The sequence below is a fragment of the Apostichopus japonicus genome, chromosome 15 (assembly GCF_037975245.1).
Source record: "Apostichopus japonicus isolate 1M-3 chromosome 15, ASM3797524v1, whole genome shotgun sequence".
NCBI classification, from domain to species: Eukaryota; Metazoa; Echinodermata; class Holothuroidea; order Aspidochirotida; family Stichopodidae; genus Apostichopus; species Apostichopus japonicus.
In genome coordinates this window covers 1418370-1438838 of record NC_092575.1, presented here as the reverse complement: position 1 = coordinate 1438838, position 20469 = coordinate 1418370, and the positions used below count along the sequence as shown (strand labels likewise).

General features: G+C 42.9%; 1 protein-coding gene across 1 annotated transcript in view; it reads right to left on the bottom strand.

Moving 5' to 3' along the window:
* Positions 1-437: 437 nt before the first annotated feature.
* The window catches only part of LOC139980499 (MLX-interacting protein-like), a 40733-nt gene continuing 20701 nt past the window's right edge, over positions 438-20469 (bottom strand). Inside the window, exons 6-18 of the mRNA XM_071992153.1 lie at positions 20279-20374; positions 12885-12949; positions 10705-12199; positions 9623-9789; positions 8772-8856; positions 8309-8376; positions 7733-7756; positions 7407-7454; positions 6508-6595; positions 5692-5791; positions 4935-5058; positions 4397-4526; positions 438-3740 (exon numbers count right to left, since the gene is read on the bottom strand). Of these exons, the coding sequence (XP_071848254.1) occupies positions 3619-3740; positions 4397-4526; positions 4935-5058; positions 5692-5791; positions 6508-6595; positions 7407-7454; positions 7733-7756; positions 8309-8376; positions 8772-8856; positions 9623-9789; positions 10705-12199; positions 12885-12949; positions 20279-20374 (2612 nt within the window). The 3' untranslated portion in view covers positions 438-3618. The remainder of the gene's footprint in view (positions 3741-4396; positions 4527-4934; positions 5059-5691; positions 5792-6507; positions 6596-7406; positions 7455-7732; positions 7757-8308; positions 8377-8771; positions 8857-9622; positions 9790-10704; positions 12200-12884; positions 12950-20278; positions 20375-20469) is intronic.

Sequence of the window (20469 nt, the reverse complement as noted above, 5' to 3'; positions counted from 1 at the left end):
AGCATCTTTGGCTCTTAAAAAGGGTTGGTTCCTCACCCAAAACCAATTCTAGATCTTACACATTTCCCCCCACCCCACTCCCCCCCCCTCCCCCTCACATTTAAAATACTTAACTCTATGAAATGTATTCTTCTGCACAAAGCAGAAGCAAAAATGGCAAAAGAATGTTGGACAGAAAAAAAAAAAACAAAGATGAAATTGGCAATCCTGTGACATGGGGAGATAATCATAACAAGAAATTTACATAATTATATGCAGCAATATTATGAAGAAAATATTTCCAAAGAAAGACAGAGAAAAAAAAATAAGGAAAAAAAAACAATACCCTCACATAACAGCAAAGACGGGGAGGAAAAACAGAATTTCATAGATTAAGTATTGACAGATAATTATCAAAATGTTACAAAATGACCCGTTTTTTCTTGTTTTTTGGGGGGGTTTCCCCTCATACTTTCTGTATCATTAATTATCGTCATCAGTTTCCATTCTCAAAATTTGTAAAGAGAAACAAACTTGATAGAAGGAAGGAAGAAAGGATGCAGATGATCCCTGAACGAGAAGGGTCAGATGATGAAATGAGAAGGGGTTAAGCGAGGGTACCAGGAGGGCAAGGGTATGTTAAGAAATGAACCTGAAAGGGGTCACTGAAGGTCACCTGATACTTAGACCAGAGGAAAAAAATTTAAAATGTCGATACAACAAGGTTTTTATTCAAGTTTTTTTTATTTAAATCAAATTGGTGAGGTGGGTTTTTATCCAGAGATAATCGTTGGTTTCAAACAAATTTAAGGATTCTCTCTTCCACTGCTGTTCTACCATAATTCAAAGCATTTGATTGCATCTAGTTTGAAAACCATACAGCCTTGCGCCTTTCCAAAATGACCACTCATTCTTTCAGTTAGTCACCAGAAAGTCCTTCCATACCAACCAAAGTCATCTCACCTAAAAATCTTATGTATCGAGTCGATAGTAGGCTCTTAATCATTTGAAAATAAAAAGCAATTCCAGCCCAGAATCTAATATGCAAATGAAGCTTCTGACATACTGCGATGTAATCCTCAGGTTAAGTGTTGTCACTCGTCTTGCAAAGTAACACATCTCTCATGTAAATTAAATAACATGTTTGGGGTCGTGGGAGATTTAACACTGCAACCTAACCATCACCCCCAGATAACCGTCAGCAGGCTACCAGTTAAAACACTGCTCGTCGTTAACTCAAATACTTCAATAATTAGTTTTATATCGTCATCCATTTCCAATAGTTTCTTCTGGTATCTTACATAGCATTTGCGATACTCTCCATTGCTCCATAAGCTCTTACACCTGTAGTACTGCTGCTGTATTACACAGGTTGCTAACAGTCTCCAAAATGTCAGTCCAAACTGTTTTGAACCTGTTCTAAACTTTCAATTTCAGACATAAACAAGGAGGGTGAGATGATAAAATTAACTGACCCTACCATGAAAATATGCGGTTAAATGTGGTGAAAGAAGCGAATATAATTTCCACATTTGATCATTTTAGGCATTCTAATCATATTGGGGGGTGAGGTAGTGTACGGTTTTCCCTTTCAAAACAGTTCCCCCCCCCCCCCCTCAACTTTAAGCAATTTTCACCCTAGTAAAGCTAGCAATGGGATTTACCTCTACCATGATACCTCCAGAAAGACAATAATTCTTCTTTTCTAAAGTACCGTCTGAAAACTGCCCGTTTGAGAGGTATCTGTAACAGCTCTCATTTTTGGGATATTACTTCATGAAATTATCATTTTTTGGGAAAACCTAAACATTTTCAATTCTTTTCGAGAGTAACCATAGCAACAAACACCATGTGGGGACAGTCTTCCCCTATGTGGTATGAAGCAGACGGTGCGTAGTTCTGATAAAGCATTTTAATTTGACATTATTTATTATTACATTAATCTTAGAACAATCGTAATAAGAGAATGATAAAAACCTGTAACTAACTTAGGTACTTACTTTTGGAATATTAAATACAAACCAATAACTTGTTTTCATCTTTTCTCTTCCCCAAAACATTACCAATTTCTATATTTACCTTTTGGCAGTGTGTCCTACCAACCCTTTCTTTATCTCCCTTTTACCTTTTTTTACCATGTCCTAATCTCTTTTAGCATTTTCAGTGCTTTTATACTAACTTCCTGAGTTCAATTATTTCATAAAGGATCAGATTTCCATGTACAAATCACAACAAGTTAGTGAGTGTATCCACTTCTGTTGATGTTGGCATAGACCAAGCTCTCATCGCCATGGGAATATCAATGTCTTATGTACCACAAAGGATTTGTATAACCATGACTACCAGAGATATGCTTCACAAGGTAAACAGGACCACAATCCTTCAGTTGACTTTGTAACCATGACAACCAGAGATATGCTTCACAATGTAAACAGGACCACAATCCTTCAATTGACATTTTTTAATATACAGTTGGATTGCACAGGTCCGTAACTTTTAAGTTGGTTTTGAGCCCTACGAGATATATTTATTTATTTATTTATTTATTACCAACATTTCTTGCTACTTCTGGCATTCAATCTCAACTCATTGGGATTAGCAGTTCTTCATCAAATATCCACAAAATGGTGTCCATATTTATAAATATTTTTGCTCTTGGCAAATTGTCGAGTCACCATGGGCAGAACTTACTGACACAACTATTCCTTAACCTACCAAGATTTCTTACCCTACCATGATATCAAAGTGGAATCCTTTAGTTAATTACATGGAAGACAATTGCAAGCCCAAGATGGGTGCAGGGGAGTCCCTTGGAGTGGAGGTGGGTATGTGGAGACTAGATTTCTACCTTCTAAAATACTTACTGAATATTTCCTTTCCTAACCGTATACTACATTTCACACTTTGTCTTCTGAGAAACAAACAAGTTTGAAGTCAGCACAAAGATGTTCCTTTGCTTGCTCAAAATGAAACTTCAAAATATCAACTCATACGGCACCTATGTTTCCTTCAACATCGCCACTTAACAAAACCGTAGACAAACACAGTGCGAGTGCATACACATTTGAAAAAAAAGAAAAAAAATACTGGCAACTCTTCTTCAAACTTGAACAGTTTTAACAAACTGGAAGAATTCTTTACTTTTCATATACAGTGCCTATCACAAACCGTTGTAGCACAATCAAGGAAAACGCAGAACTAAAAAAAGCTCTCCGCATATTTTCTTCGCACACGTCTGGTACGGTGGACCATCTTCGAATTAACGATTTACTCCTCTGCCTCAACGCAAACTCTTTTATTTTCATCTCTGGAGCCGTAGATCAAAGTGAGCCTCTCCGATCACGGAATCAAAATAGAGCGCATCTTGCTCCCTCTATACAATATCGACAACTGGGCACGCTGCTACGTCGTCTTGCTGATAGCCGGGAGACATGTTCGTTGCATGCAGGTCAAATACCTTTAAATAGTACAAGTTGCTGCGATGCTTCATTCTTCAAAACTAAAATCCCAACCTGCAATCTCTCTCTTTTTTTGACTCCCGTTGACTCCTTCTACAATCAGATCAGATCAGATCATCGGAGTTTCAAACCCAAAAGTAACAAATCGATCCCGTGGCCGGGATCCACCACTGGAACGGTCCTAGTCGGCAGAGTTGGATCTCTCCCGTTTGTTGACCGCCTGGACCGCCTGTTGAGGTACCTGGGTGGGGTCGGAGAGGATCGAGGTGATCCGACTCAACAAGGTGAGAGACGAGAGCACAGCTGAAACAAGAGGAGAGAACAATCATTTATGAGATACCTTATCAGAATGAAGAAACCGAGAAATTATTGTTAGTCTCCACATTATGTTTAGCAGCTTTGAAGTCCATAAAGGATTTCCTGTGTACAAACAATGCTATTCATGTACATCTTTGCGTCATTGGTGTAGATATTTTGAGCGTTTCACGTAGTGTTTGGCTTAATTATGATATACAAGATGATTTACTCTTTCGGGAAGCTGTTCCATGAACATCCGCTTTAGACCTAAAGCAAGATTGCAAGCAGAAAATATCAAGAAACCTTCCTTTAGTCTTTACCAGGTCTTTGAAGACTTTTAAAAAACGGAAGGATATGACCAATTACACTCCAGACCCATCATGTTCTCTAGCAATTCCCCACGTTTGATGTCAGTTTGTGAGGTAGGGTTGGGGTGGAGTGGGGGCAGAAGGGGGGAAAAGGGGGAATGGGTCTAAGCTTAGATTTCATAGAGAATGATTGGTTTTTCGCAATCATATCATTCCTTGCTGTCTTGACCTTTGAAATTTTATCGCCACAAAAATTAATACTAACGAAACATGATAGAATGAAACACATAAATAAATTCCCCACCTCCCCCCCTCTCCCATTTACTATTTAACATCATTGCTTTTTAAACTTACTTGGTCTGAGCGCAAGAAGGGAGCAGTGTCTGTCCAACCAAGACAAGACCGTTCTGCAGAGTTCCTCTCGACTAGCTGTAGAGACTGTGGCGTTGAATGACTCAAAGAGAGGCCTGATGATAATGCTGAACTGTGATGATTTCATAGTTAAGGAGAATCGGGAACAATGACATTGACCACAGAATGTCTGATACTAGGCATAGAGAACACAAATTATATCACAGCAACAGCAGCTAGAGAACAATTTCAAGAATATATGAAAAAGGGACAATGATTGCTCACAAAATAAAATTTCAGAGAACCATGTTAGACTGTGAATACTTCAGTTGTGAGGAGGCAGGTAAGTGAGCAGCAATATAAGCAGGGACGGAACATCTAAAGAGCAAACCTTGCTTTATGATCTGCGTCAAAATCCAATCAGAATACATTCAAAGGACCAAAAGGTAAAGTAGATTGTTTTTTAATTTTTCCAACATGAGAAGACAAGATTCGTTTGCAATGATGGAAAAAAAAAACCTGGGAGTACAGAAAAGGATACGATCCAGAATTTCCAGTTCTGTTCGGTTCTCTCTCGGACGTATTCATCGAAGTTATCCCGCATTTGATCGTATCTTTGTCTGGTGACAGGCACTCCGCTGGCCGGCAACTGTGACTGACTTTCGCTGTAATCGGTAGGAGATGCAATCAATGACTTAATGAGTGAATCAGTGACTTATTGCTCACTAAGGGATGTCTTAATTTGTTATTAATTTTAACATCTGGTGAATGGTGTAATAAAGTGGGCAGCTTTTCAGATAGTTACAATACCTTTTCAAACTTAAAGCTGTTTACTTCTACGATGACAGTATGCTGTGTGAGCATTTCATATTCAGAACTGTCAAAACTAAAAACCATACCAATTTGTTCATTTGTCGGTTTGCAAAAATTGCTACGTCCACTTCTCACAGATCTTACACACTAAACATTGACAAAATAGGGCAACTATCATCTTAACATAGACTTTCTATCCCTGTACTGAGAGATTTGTTTTACTTAATGCAGGACGCTAGCAGTGCCAATATTTTACGGTACAGCTTCGTGCAAGTGCTTCGTGTTTCAGCTTATCTATTGGCAGTGTTAAGTATCGCTATTAGTAACATGGCTTCAAATATAGACATAAGACATGGGGGAGTTTTCTATTTAATGCACCCTTCTTGCATATGGTACATTCCACAGTCTAGGACAGTTTGATAGCTAGGCCTAGTAGCCTACCATGCTCTTATATAGGACATGATTATAGTACAAATGAACCTCACCTAATGGCCAGGTTCAAAGTATTTATTTCTTCCTTCAAGAGGTTCATTTCTTCGGCAAGGTGGCTCTTTTCAGCCTGAAGTTTCTTGATATAGTCTACACCTGAGAAAGGAAGTAAAATTAAACATATAAAAGTAGCATTAAAAAAGTGAAAGTTGCCAACCATTAACTTTCCTATCACCTGTGAAACATCTGAAACTTAAATTCTTCTTGAAATTTAGCCAATCTGCATGTGGATATTCAGCCAGAAGGACCATTTATATGTCATTTCCCCCCCCCCCCCTCCTTAAATTTATTGATTTCAAATTCAAACTTAACAAAACAACACAGTAGATATCAAACTACATGATAACAGAAATTAACAGTAAGTATTAATGCCAATTCTGTCTTTGAAGTTGAAAGGCTTTTACTTGACAAAACTTGTTACTTGTTGAAGAAACAATGTTAATTACAGCAGATAGTATTTCAAGTAGAATTGGTTCAGCAATCTCTGAACATTTTGCAGGGTCACATCTTTGTTTACTGCTACCAATGACTGGCTAAAAATCTACATCATTTCCATATTGGAAAATAGTTTGTTCATCGCATTTTTTTCCTTTTCTTGTACCACATAAATGAAACATCTTAATATATTCTTGGAAGAAGAAGATGTAAACAATGATATCGAGTAACCAAACTATAAACCGTCTTCGCATTTTCAGCAACGCAACAGATGCTTATAACTAAAAGACAAATAATTTGAAACCAAGAAGCAAGTTTTCTCTCCTAAGTATAGTCCAATAAAATACATTCACATTCAGAAAGAAACGTGAACTTACCTTTCTGAAGCATCGCAGCTTTGCTGACTTTATTATTTGGATTCTGGCTGATCGAGGGAATTAATTGATGGAGACTCTCAAACCCGCTCTGGAAGATACACAAACCAACAACAAAGGGGATTTACTCTCTAGAAGCATCCAATATGTACTACGCGAGACAATCCTTGGAATATTCTACTGAACTACAGGGCAACCTTAATGAATTCATTCAGTTAGTATTTATCAATTCATGGTTGACCTTTTGCTAATGTGTTCAACATTTCATAAACCAAAAAAGAACAACAATAAGTAGATAAACAATCAAAGAAGACTGCTGTAATGTGTACTGCTCAGACAGTTATGATCTGGTGCACCGTTGACCCTCTGCTGGTAAGAGGACATTGACTAAGAGGGGTCAGCAACTCCCTGTGGACACTCTGCTGGTAAGAGGACATTGACTCAGAGGGGTCAGCAACTCCCTGTGGACACTCTGCTGGTAAGAGGACATTGACTAAGAGGGGTCAGCAACTCCCTGTGGACACTCTGCTGGTAAGAGGACATTGACTAAGAGGGGTCAGCAACTCCCTGTGGACACTCTGGAGGTAAGAGGACATTGACTTAGAGGGGTCAGCAACGCCCTGTGGACACTCTGGAGGTAAGAGGACATTGACTAAGAGGGGTCAGCAACTCCCTGTGGACACTCTGGAGGTAAGAGGACATTGACTAAGAGGGGTCAGCAACTCCCTGTGGACACTCTGGAGGTAAGAGGACATTGACTTAGAGGGGTCAGCAATGCCCTGTGGACACTCTGGAGGTAAGAGGACATTGACTAAGAGGGGTCAGCAACTCACTGTGGACACTCTGGAGGTAAGAGGACATTGACTAAGAGGGGTTTACCAACTCTGTGGACACAAACTTACTCTGATATTCGTCCGTCTTTTCTGTTCAGCAGTTATGTTTTTCCTATCCTGAAAGAAAGAGCGAAACAAGAAATAGAATTATTAAGGGCCAGGGAAATCTTCAGATTGTGAAGTTTATGATCCATAGGAATGTACGGTAATATGAGGAATAATGACTCTGTACATTAAACACAGATTTATTTCCTGAAAAAAAGTTTGCTGAAGAGTACCACTAAAGCTTAAAGATTTCTGGGGCTTTGTTTACTCTTTGTTTTCAACTAGAAGTACAGTGGGGTTGGGGGAGGGGGGTGTGAACAATCAACTGATATTTGTATAAATGTACTTACATCAAGGCAATCAGCCCCTTCAATCTGTAACAACGAGAAGAATGAATTTATTTACTTACTAAATAAAATTGTCTAATATGGAGATATGGGAGACAAGAGACGAAATATCAACAATTTCAGGTTTCTAACTTTGAATTTCATTATCTATTAAACTGTGTTTAATATTGTGTACAATAACATATCTGTTACTTTTAAGCATAGATATGTTAACGAGAAACAAGCTACAGTAACAAGGGCACAAATTCCACCTTCTGAGTGGAGGTGTGAGATGGATTTATAAATTAATGAAATTAAAATCGGTGGAGGGGATCTACTGGGTGTGTGGGTGGGTGTGTAACACTCAGTCTGCCACTTGAATAGGTGAAAGTTTCTAAACAACTATAGATTAAATGCTCAACAGTGGAACGTGGTTTTAAAGAAACATATACACACTTAAACTCTTGCTGTCTAAATCTTTACTCATATCAGAAACGAAGCCTGGTGAGTCATCCACACACTGATACTGAGAGATGTGAGGGGAACCAGCAAGCTTTTCAATTATTTTGCTGGTATGTTGTTTATGATGGAAATGCTTACCTTGGACTCTGGTGAGGAATAATTTGTAGCACCAATTGTAAATAGAGTGGGTTCAATACTGCTTTGAACTGTATTCAAGAAAACAAAAACAAAATTACACATTGTTTATTCATCATTCCTTTGATAAACATTAACATTTTTTCTTTTATTTTGCTTCTTGTTTTTATTTATTTCTTGGGTTTCTTTCTCCCAAAGAGGATAAGAGTCAAAACATAACCTCTTAATCATGACATCAAGAAAATTGCAATAACAGTCCATTTTTATTCAAGTGGTAACGGCAGTATCTGATGAAGCTGTGAATGCAATCACAAAGTTGAAAGACAACTTTTGTTTAAACCACATGTATGAAGATCACTAAAATCAATCAAAATTGTAGTAAAATCTATTTTATAATTCTGAGGTTTAGTTTGTCATATCAGAATCAGCATCCATGTGGGATCAAGTTTCCCTAATTTTCCCTCACCATTTGACGGAGAGCTGGTCACAGAGACTACCCTTGCTGCTGCTCCCCCAGCCGTGAATACAGGAGTCGACGAACCGATGGTAGCCTACGGGTATTAAATAGAGACAAAAGGCTTTAAAATAGACAAGACTTAAATGCAACGAAAATGCTTTAACAAACAACTGATATGATCACAATGCAAGAGTTATGCACAGTTATGAATTCATTTCCTGAAGAAAAACAAAACTTTTTTTCCTGAATAGTAAGTTCAGTTCAAACAATCAAATCTTTCAGTTGCACAAAGACGGTGGGAAATGGGGCAGAAATGTGGCATATCTTTGTCTTTCCTCTGCGCATCACAACCTCTGCCAGGCAGGATATTCCTTTAGATAACATCTACATATTCATGTAAAAATATGAATATGCATCATTAGGGATTTTGGATGTGTTAAATACAGTAAATACAGTCTATATTTATAGGTAGATCGGTACAAATGACACAAGTGTGTGTGGTAAGCAACCATCACTGCACTGGCGGCAACTGTCCAATGTTATATATAAATCTACATATTCATGAAAAAATATGAATATGCATCATTTGGGATTTGGATCTGTTAAATACAGTCTATATCTATAGGCAGATCGGTAATATGAATGCATACAAATGATACAAGTGTGTGTGGTTTAGCAAACATCACAGCATTGGCGGCAACTGTCCAATGTTAAATAACATCTACATATTCATGAAATAATATGAATATGCATTCTCTAAATAAAGGTGTAGTTGTAGTTGTGATGAGAGAGGCCTCTGTGAGGAGGACATATTTTCATCTCCACACAAGCACAAAAATTTCAACAAAGTCTACAATTACCGTAGCGAGATTGCCTCTTGATTTGGCAGGAGCTACCGGTTGGGTCATGTCTGTTTTGATCGTCGTTAAGACAACATTACTGACCGACGAGGAGGGTGCTGTAGTTGACGACGGCTTAGCGGTACCGGTAGATGCCAAGACGATCCCGGCCGTTGGATCATATTTCCCTGAAACGAGCAAGAAAATAAGCATCTGTTAATCTGTCTTTTATTGTGGGACACACTGCTCCCCATTGGTAATTAACAACGCTTACTATTACCAAACCTTGTCATGTACTACTAATATAAGATATTGTTTGTTCACATACTGTAAGGAAAAACCTTCCCAATATTTTTCTTCAAGGGTAGCGAATAATTAACGATCACAGGACTTAAAATTTTGTGGTGCACAACCCTTTTCACATTGGTATTTACCACATACAAAATGGACCTTTTTCATTACTTGAATAGTCAAACAAATGCAGTTTTGTCTGTTTTCAGTATTTTTTCCCCTAACTGTCAACAAAATTAATGCAAAACGCTTATAAATTAAACAGACGTCACAAAGTATCTACAAAACTCTTTTGAGAGGTCAAAACAAAATTAACACAGTGGTGACCCAACAATACGCAACTGTCATTGACTATAAATGAAACAGGCACCTCAGACTGAGGTTGAGGGAGTTTTTCTGGAATGCCAGTAAGTCACAGGAATGCAGCTCACAAGCTGAACTGTGTAAAATGTCATGTCAGATAATCAAAGATTGGCACCTACAGTATCAGCATGTGATCAATATCGATATCAAAACAAAGTGTTTCACTGAATGGGGGAAATTGTTACACCACTACAAAGATATGTACCATTTATCATCTCAAGAACACTTACATTTTTAAAATGAAGAGTTGAAATGAGAATGAACTGAAAACTAATTAAACATTTCGAGTGTATCCAATTTCAGGACACAAAATCCACAGCGACGTTAAGCGTTTGAAATTCAAAAGCAGTGACAAGGGCTTCATCTACCAAACTATCTTCCTTCAAATATTTGAATAATTGGCAATGGGAAATGGTTCCAAAAGATCTAATAATCCATTGTAAAATTACCTCCCCTTAACAGATGCGTCAACAGTGTCCTGTTAGCTGTGCCGGACAATGTCGACCCCCCGGAGTTACTCGTCCCTGAAATGCTGGGCGTTGCCGCTTTCAAGACGGGCTTTTTACTCAGAGCTTGCTTCATTCTGCTCTTTCTGTGCGAGTCTTTTTGTATTGCCCCTGTGGTTCCTGCGTTGGTGCTCCCTACAGGTTTGGTCTGGAAGAGAACTGTTCTCTGCGGGGTCGACTGCGAGATCGAAGTCGTCACTTTGTTCTGTTGAGCCTGAGGTTTAGGAGGCTCCAGGACAGGGTCCTGGCCCTGCAGCTCCGAGTTCTCGATGAAGATACGATTAAAGATGTTGTTCTGCTCCGGAGAGAAAAGTTTCAAGTTACTCGTGTTCGTCTGGCTGACATGACTAGCTACTTTCTGGAGTAGCTTCAGAGCTTGATTCTGGTTCTCCTGTTTCTTCTTGTCAGCAGCAGCAGACTGGCTGGAAGCCCTAGAGCTGCCTCCTCCTCCTCTTATGCTGGCATCTCTATTGGATGAAGATGATGATGCAGCAGTAATGTCAAAATCCTGCATGTAATTGGTCTGCTGTTCCACTTTGGGAGTCACAAGTTGCGCTTGTTGCTGCATCAAGGCCTGGGCGGGCTGCTGGAGCAGTTGTAGCTGCCGCGCGTCCAGCACCTGACCGTTACCCTGCACCCTCTGTTGTTGCTGCTGCTGCCCCTGTGATTGTTGGGATGAGACCTGGGGAGTGATAACGATCCTGTTCTGGTTATTTTGAATCTGGATGGTGCTACCCATGCCGAGGTTGGCCTGGCTAACCGTTCCGTTTCCGATGCTCTCGACCTCCCCAGCTCTCGTCAGCTTCACCGGGTAAGCTGTAAATTGAGCTTGGTTCAGCGACTGTGGGGACGTACCGGCAGCTGTCTGTATGGTGACCCTTCCGGGCAAACTCGTAGACTGCTGCTGTTGTTGCTGCGGTTGCTGCAGCAGGTTGGTGTTTGCAAAGTTGATGCCCTGGGCAAGGCTGGAGATGAGGGCGCTGTTTAGATTGAGCACGGTTGGGTTTTTGTTGTCTTGTTGCTGCAGTTGCATCTGCAAGAGCTGGCCCAGGAGTTGTGGCGTCAGGGTCACATTGGTTTGCATGGTGGTAGCAGCCTGTGGCTGTGGTTGGTTGAGGATGGTATGCTGTTGTTGCTGTTGTTGTTGCTGTTGCTGTTGTTGCTGTGGCGGAGCTGCCTGTGCTACGCTGTTCACAGCGGTCTGTAGCTGATTCACAAGGATGGTGCTCAAGTCCGGATTCTCAACAATGGCTTCATTTTGGGAGAGAATGGCGTTCGACAAGAGCATCTGGTTTATATCGTTGTCTGTTGACTGTATTCTTTCTTGTTGCTCTTGTTGCTGTTGTTGCTGTTGTTGCTGCTGTCGTTGCTGTTGACGCTGTTGTTGCTGTTGGTGTCCTTGCAATGCTTGTTGCAAACTAGCAATGCTTCCAAGACTCTGAAAGTAAAGATGCAAAACTTTGGTTTATTCTTATAATTCTTCAAAACAAAAAAAGGAAATAAATAAAAAAATATATTTTAAGGGTTTCAATTTTTGTGTACAATGAAAACATACATGCAGACCATCTTCCTCATGTTTGGTTTTCAAGATATTGGCCAAGTGGGATGACTACAACAGCTCCTTTGTTCAGATCTGATTATAAATATTAATCAATTCTTTACTTAGTAAGCTTCATAACGTAGCACAGTACAGACTTCAACATCACTTATAGTGGGTATGCCAGTTTGACCTGTTTTTCAAGATCATATAAAAGTCTTTTTTTCCCCTATTCATTTATCATATACCTCCTTGAGAAACTGATTTGATGGTATGTGTGCTAAACTACATTGTCCAGTCACTTTGAATAAGGGGACACTCAAATTCCTATAAAATTCATATAAAAGTCTTATTTTTCCCTATTCATTTATTGTATACCTCCTTGAGAAACTGATTTGATGGTATGTGTGCTAAACTACATAGTCTAGTCACTTTGAATAAGGGGACACTCAAATTCCTAAAAGGATGAATTTGCAACAACTTGTGGTCCAAGTGATCAAAATAGCGGCCGTGAAAGAAGTTGTTAATTGTAAGCCAGAAGTTGACCTTTTCATTTAAATGAATGGTTGGAAATGATAAGACTTACCGAGAAGTTGGAACTCTCACCGGCAGTGAACACAAAGGGGGCGTTGGATGGGCCTACTTTTATTTCTTGAAGAAAGAAAGAAGAATTTTTTTTAAACAACAATTAACAAGACTGCTGTAAAGTTTGTGCATCACTTGATGAAAAATAAACTGAATATTCCAAAACTTACTGGTTTGGATATTTACGAGTGACGAGCTTACCTGTCTCCTCACAACCTTAGCACCTCATTCTACCGTGCCTATAAAGTCCTGGTAAAATAATAACACTGTGCGCCCTCTATGACCGAACCCCCCCCCTCGGTCACTCCTCACTACTCATGAGACCACTCCTTAAAAGTGGCCTCACGGTCACCGAAATAGGGGTGGCCAGAATCCTCTGGCCACCCCCAAGGACTCCCGTCGACTAAACTTCTCAAAGGTGAGCCCTTAACAAAAGGCACTGATGCCTTCCTAGCAGGGAGAGTGTCATCCTCCCCGCCGCAGCGGGTAAGGGGGGGGGGACACTCTCCTGAGCCCTGCAGGCAAAACTACCCCTTTTTCCTAACAAGGAGCCTCATCCTGTAAAGGCCCAACACTTGCTAACCCTAAGACGACTTAGGTGAGTACGCATATGAAAAACACAGGGTGCAAAGTTACCCTCACCGATAGACCTGGCCGGTGACTCTTAGTAGTTGTTGGCTCTGTCTATCTGGTGTTGTGCTTGGAGTCGTGAGCCTAGTCGAACGACTGCTCCCCCGTCCGGCTGTGTCCCACCCCCTCGGGGGAGGGAGGCGGGAATGGAGACAGGTAAGCTCGTCACTCGTAAATATCCAAACCAGTAAGTTTTGGAATATTTACTTCGCTCCTCGCTTACCTGTCTCCTCACAACCTTAGCACCGAGTGGCACTGCCCGATGGTGGGAGGCCCGAGGGGTGGGACCAAGTACCAACTGGACCTCGCATCGCCGAGCTACCAAAAGCTGCCTCGGCGTGTAGAGTGTCAGGTAAGTAACAGGCGACGAACGTAGTTGGTGTTTTCCACGCTGCCACCTTGAGGATGTCCTGTATCGGGATACCGGCAGAGAGAGCTGTGGAAGCCGAGGCCCCACTGATGTTGTGATCTCTTGGCCGGGTATCCCCCCATCGTGATCATCTCTACTAGCCATCGGGATAGGGTATCCTTGGCGGCTGCTGTTTAAGGTGGTCGTGGCAGGATGAAAAGGGAGGTTGTTTGTCTCAACTTCTCTGTCCTGTTTAAGTACCACTTCAGTGCCCTGACTGGGCACCATCGCTTGTCCTCAGCCACTGATGAAAGGGTTTTGATTTCCGGAAAAAAAATGTCCCCGGGCAAGAAAGTCAAGGCCCGGTTCTTGGCAATAAGGGACGGGTCTGGAACCGTCCTCGCCCCATGGCCCTCGAATCTGATGTGGTTCTGTTCGGTTGTTAGGGCTTGGAGGTAACTCCTTCACGTTGACGCTACCGCAATGACGAAGAGTGTTTTCTTTGTAAGAGCAGCCAGGGAAGCGTTCCCCGTTGATTCGTACAGCGGCCCTGCCAGGGCATGCAGCACTGCTGAGAGCCCCGCAGAGGGGGCTAACTGTCTGACTCGTGGACGGCGATTAGCCATGCCTTTGGTGAGCTGGTCAATGTCTGGGCTAATGCCCAGCGTGGAGCCGTCTGGAAAACCAGACGTCCCCGTCTGGGGCCTGCGTGTGGGACCTGCGGCCTGGGACCCGGGGTCCGGAGGGAGCCACTAGGATGAATTTACCCTTGGAGCTGCGAATCTTCCTCAGTATCTGGCTGATCATGCCAAAGGGGGGGGAAGAATTTAAACCTCTGGTCCGTCTCAAGGCAGGGACCTGGCGCTATGTGGAAGGCTGCAGGTGGGACCGCCTGTTACAAAAGATGGGCAGCCCATTGTTGCCCTTTGTCGTAAGCAGGTCTATCAGAGGTATGCCGAACATGTGGAAAAACCTACCGCATATTCCTTGCGAAGGGTTCACTCGTCGGGGTCGAGTTGTCCCCTGGGCAGAGCATCGGCCCTCACACTCTCCTTTCTGGCTATATGGGAGACCCATAGGGCCGTGCCAGATTCTGCAGCTGTGGTGAGGGTCTCCCATGCCAGACGGCACAGTCTCTCTGCCCTGGTGCCACCCTGTCTATTGATGTAGCTACTGTAAAGTATGCCACCACCATCGTGTTGTCTGAGAGGATGGTGATCAAAGTGCCCTGTACTTGGGCTTGGGAGGGCTCCAGAGAGCCCCAACCCCACAGTCCTGAGAGCGAGGCGGAAGTAAATGAAACCTGGTTATCTTTGCAAATAGGGTGTTGGGGCCGATCCTTTGCCCTGCTGACGCCACTGTGGTGCAGGAAAGTGGTTTCTCTGTATATGCTGCTAAAGAAGTCAAGGACAGTGGCCTGTATGATGACCTTGTTAGCGCCTGCAATACAGCGGCACTCGCAGTACTGCTTGCAGTACCACAGTACCGCTGATGACCCCTTTAGTTATCAACCAGTTGCAATCAGAAAACCTCTGAAGAAAAGTACTGCCTTGATGATGTAGACCTAAGCTGTACCCTGTAGGGAGGTTTCATGGAGGTTCTTTCCATGAAAAATAATATTAATAATAATATTGAGGGTTGAACTGCGCCGGCCTATCTATCGATAACGAAGCCAGAGGCGCTAGCAATATTACCCTTCTCAAAAATAACCTGTTAAACAGAGAGAAATCCCTCCTGGATGGAAAGACGCAATGGAGATAAAGTGCCTTGCCCAAGGAAACAACAGAATGATCTGGCCAGGACTAAAACCTGCAAGCCTTAGATCACCAGTACACTGCCTACACCGCTTGACCACAGTGCTCTCCAAAAATTGAGTACTGAATGGATAGTTTGCTTCATCAGAGTCTTAATCAATGCTACAGCTGCTATGTGGCTTTTACAACTACAGTATATGTATGTATTTGTGTATGTATTTGTGTATGTAATTTAGATCATCCTGCAAGTAGGAACTTGTGAAGAAGCCTCACTGGCTTATCAAAGCCGCAAGCTGACCAAAGTCAGTCTCGTACATTCATATTTAATGTCCATGACTATGAATTGTCAACAGCTCTGTAACTGGACAACATACATTAATCTTGGGGTGACTTGAACCGGGGACCTTTTGATTGGAAGGCACCGGGTTTAACCACTGAGCTAACTAAGCTACAGCCCTACTCACCAGGAACAAACTCCCAACAGGGGATGTGTAGGGTGGGTTTGTAGAAATTCCACCTCATAAATCCTGGCTGTTTAACGGAGTCCAGGGAGTTACTCAGCAAACACAAAGGCGTTACTAAATGTTTAGTCTTTTGCTATGATAGCGTTATTAGAGGTGTAAGAAATATGTTACCGAAACCCTTTAGGGGCTATTATTTCAAAACAATTTCCGTTAAGACATTAATATAACATTAATATAACGTAATATCTCATAGACATCTTATGTCAACGTTTTATCAACACCACATTTAACGTAATAAACACGTATTGAATGTTATGATAACGTACCCGTTACTTCTCAAATCTCTTCCTGTCGAGATGTGTCCATTTCGTAGTGCAGTAAAGGTTTCCAGCTTCCTATTGAAACCACCTAGCGCCTAGGCTAGTCAAGACTAGGCCATCAGGTGCTACGAAATGCAACTCTGCTTAAGATGTCGGAACATCGAACATTGCTCATGAAGCGCATGCTGTATGTTCGGAGCGTGTTAGCGCTTGTAACTTGCTGGGGTTGTATCCTACCCCTTTTTCAACTTACTAACGCGTTTGTCTTGGTAATTCACCAAAGAAATAGGAAGAAAGGCTTATTCCATAGGATCGCTCACGTAGTCGATAGCTCGTTGCGGTAAAAGTTGAGCTTACACGTGTCAAGCCAGGTGGCTGCTTGGCCCCCCCTCCTCTCTTAACAAATGTGCCACGTTGTACCTTTTTTTTTCTGGCAGTTTGCCAAGGATCTATGAGCGTTATGTTTCCTGGCACTTTGCCAAGTCTCGAGAAAGTTCTCTTCCTAGCAGTTTGCCAAGGTTTTAAAGTAAACGGAATACTGTACGTCATGAGAACCGATTTGAAACCCCTCAGTCTTACGCATTTTAACATGTTCTGGAAGTGGGTTCACCAGTGTTTTAAACGACAGTGTTTTTAAACACAAGTAAGATTTTAACCTAGGCAAATGGCGATGAATTATGATTAGAGAGGAGTATAATTAGCGAGGAGAATATGACCCCTGAGTGTCTGCAGGTACTCGATAAATAAACACACATTTGGGATGTGTAGTGGTAGCGGTGTTTTCCCGCAAATGATTCGAACCTGTCGTCGCCGCTCAAGCTGCTAGTTCCGGGGGGGGGGGGGACACTCCCCCTATTCTGGGAAGCGGGAGTAACCGTCCTCTGTAACCCCGAAATCTAGGGGTCGACCTCGTCGTCTAGGCCGGACAGGTTGCCCGACGCTCTGCAAACCAGGTCGTCCTTCTGGGGGCCCGGCATTGGTAATCTCATCGGTTCCCGGCCTCAGGACCGGCCGCGGCTCCGGTTAGGGGGTCTGCGGGCCGGGCTTCTGCACCTGCTACCCCGTTCTGGGGGCCTAGCAGTTGTTAATCTCGTTGTAAATGTTGTTGTAGTTGTAAATGTTATTGTAAATGTCGCAGTTGTAAATGTTGTTACTCTCGTAGGCTCCCGACTTCGGGACCAGTTTTGGATCCCGTTTGGAGATCTGCGGACCGGGCTTCTGCCCCTGCGCCCCCGTTCTCGTCGGGCCCGGGCCCTCCGGAGCCAATCTCTGAGGACCCAGCAGTCGATTGTATAGCTCTGGTTCCCGGCTCCGGGGGCGGTCTCGGATCTGGAGTGAAACCTCGGTTCTGCCTTCCCTTCGAGTCTCGCCGGACCCGGGGTCTCGCCGGACCCGGGGCCTCGCCGGACCCAGGCTCCCGGAGCCCGTCTCTGTGTGCGTACCACGCCGGGTACCACCACGCCGGTACTCCTCGACCCGGACATTCTGTCCTTTCCGGTGGGATTTTTTTTTTTTTTTTTTTTTTTAATATTTTTTTCTCGCCGGACCCGGGCTCCCGGAGCCTGCTATGGGACCGGCTCCGTCTCAGCGACCCCTCGGTCGTACTCTCTCTCTCGGACCCGAGCTCTCCGTGGCCTGTAGCCCGCGCTCCATGGGTCTCTCTTGCTGCGACCCGGACTGAGACGTTGCCTCTAGCCCGGCCGAGCCGTGCCTCTTCTCAAGAGGTCTTTTCTTGGCGGGAGCCTTGCTCCTGCCCTTCCCTCTGGCCGTAATCAACCGGACATCGCCGGGACCGTTAGGGGTACTCTTTGCTGCGACCCGGACTGAGACATTGCCTCTAGCCCGGCCGAGCCGTGCCTCTTCTCAAGAGGTCTTTTCTTGGCAGGAGCCTTGCTCCTGCCCTTCCCTCTGGCCGTAATCAACCGGACGTCGCCGGGACCGTTAGGGGTACTCTTTCTCTCTCTCTCCACCTCTCCTTCGGCCCTCTCCTGGCCACTTTCCTCCACCTCTCTCACCACTTCTCCCTCCTCCTCTCTCTCTCTCTCTCTTGTCTCTCCTATATCTTTTTCTGGGGCAACGATGGCCTAAGGAATCAAGTCCAGCCTGCCCTAAAGCTTGCTTCTTAGACTCGTAAGCCACTGGTCTATCTAGTGCCACTGGGCTGGCGAAAAATTTATGCAGACCAGGCGTGGGTCCCGTCTGGTGTAGGTTCTACACTTAGGACACAAATCGTGTTCGACCCAGGTTCTGCCTGGCCGAAACATCGAGTAGTTAAAAAGCTTTAGCTGGTTACGAGACAAACTAAAACGCTCGAATTAAGGAAGACTAACTCTTAAGCTTACGGAAAAATGCAAACTAACAAGAGAACGGGAGATAACGGGAGGTACATAACGGTGAGTAGAGGTACGTAGCGTAACCTAGCAACGGCAAGATACGAAAAACGCTACGAAGTGGCCTAACAAAATCAACACAAGCTGAAAAAGAACATGAGAGAGCGAAATATAGAAGAAGAAATCGTGAATAGAAATACAATTTAGACATGCTATGAACATGAAAATACAACGACACGCCTATAGCGTGGGGAAGGGAAAATGGCGGGAAACCTAGGCAGTTCGCGGAACTGCTACCCCCGCAAAAAACCTAAGGGCGGAACGCACTAGGAATAAAAACAGTCCCCAAAACCCTCCCTTTCAACAAAAAAGGATACTTATCGGGCTGGAAAGGTCTGCAATACTCCTAAGAATCCGAGGAAAGAAACTTCCAAAGATCGCTAAAGAAAACCAAGACGAAATCCAAGGGAAATATATCCACAAGAAATTCACGTGAAGACACTTTTAATGGTAGAATGAGTAGTGAGGAGTGACCGAGGGGGGGGGTTCGGTCATAGAGGGCGCACAGTGTTATTATTTCACCAGGACTTTATAGGCACGGTAGAATGAGGTGCTAAGGTTGTGAGGAGACAGGTAAGCGAGGAGCGAAGTAAATTTACCGATACCAAAAAATTTGGTTACGTGGTTATGAATCTTCAAAGAGCAAATGAAGCGTCATCATCATCACTTTTTAAGCTAAAAGAATGGGTGTCTGCTTTTCTAATAGAAAGGTACACACGGTTCAATTATCCACACAGGAAGATCTATAATATGCTTACAATAGAATTGAATGTAGAGATAGTCATGACTTCAGAGAACATTTGTAACTGCTACGAAAACATTCCAACTTTATCAAACTTTAAAGGAGTCTCAACAACATGATGATGGTATGAAGAGAGACACTTTCCTTCTAACAAATTGTCTATTTTGGATCAGCAATCAGTGATGTGATCTAATTGATGCCAGCTATTCCCTGCTACGTACAGTTAGGTATTACTTGTTTATTTTTATATTATTTACAATACAGTCGAGTTTTATAGCTTTCAGTGTCATGGTGAATTCTGATCCATTTGATTTATGTTTATCTGGATGCTTTCAGAGGGCTGTACAGTACACCTTGACCAGTGCATAGTATACTCTTCTTTCATGCTAAGTGTAAATTTTGATAAAGCATTATGCTCCAGATAGCTACTGTATCATGATTATTCAACAAACTAAAATCATCTCGAAGATTAACATTTTATTGGCTGAAGGTGGTGGCATTTGAATCAATGAAAGGAGGGGGGAGGGGTAGGGAAGGAGGGGGGAGGGATAGGGAAGGAGGGGGAGGGGTGGGGAAGGAGATGGGAGGGATACAATCCTAGCAAGACTGAAAACCCATCCAAAATGTAAGCAACTAGTCACCTCCCTGGCTATACCCAGAGATGGGAGATGGGGCTGCTTTTGGCATTGAATCATAACTGCCCCTCTAGCTGATTAATTAGGTATTCTAGTCATTCATTAATTTACCAGGTAGCACATCAAGGGTATCCATCAACTCCTCCAGTGGAGGCTGCAGACCCACCAGTCCCGGCTGAATTGCATCCACACTCACACCAGCATGAGCTGAAAGAAAGGTTACACACATGTTAAACATATTGTCAACAACTTACGAAGGTTAGGATAAAGAATGTCACATACTCTTCATTGTTAGGGAACAA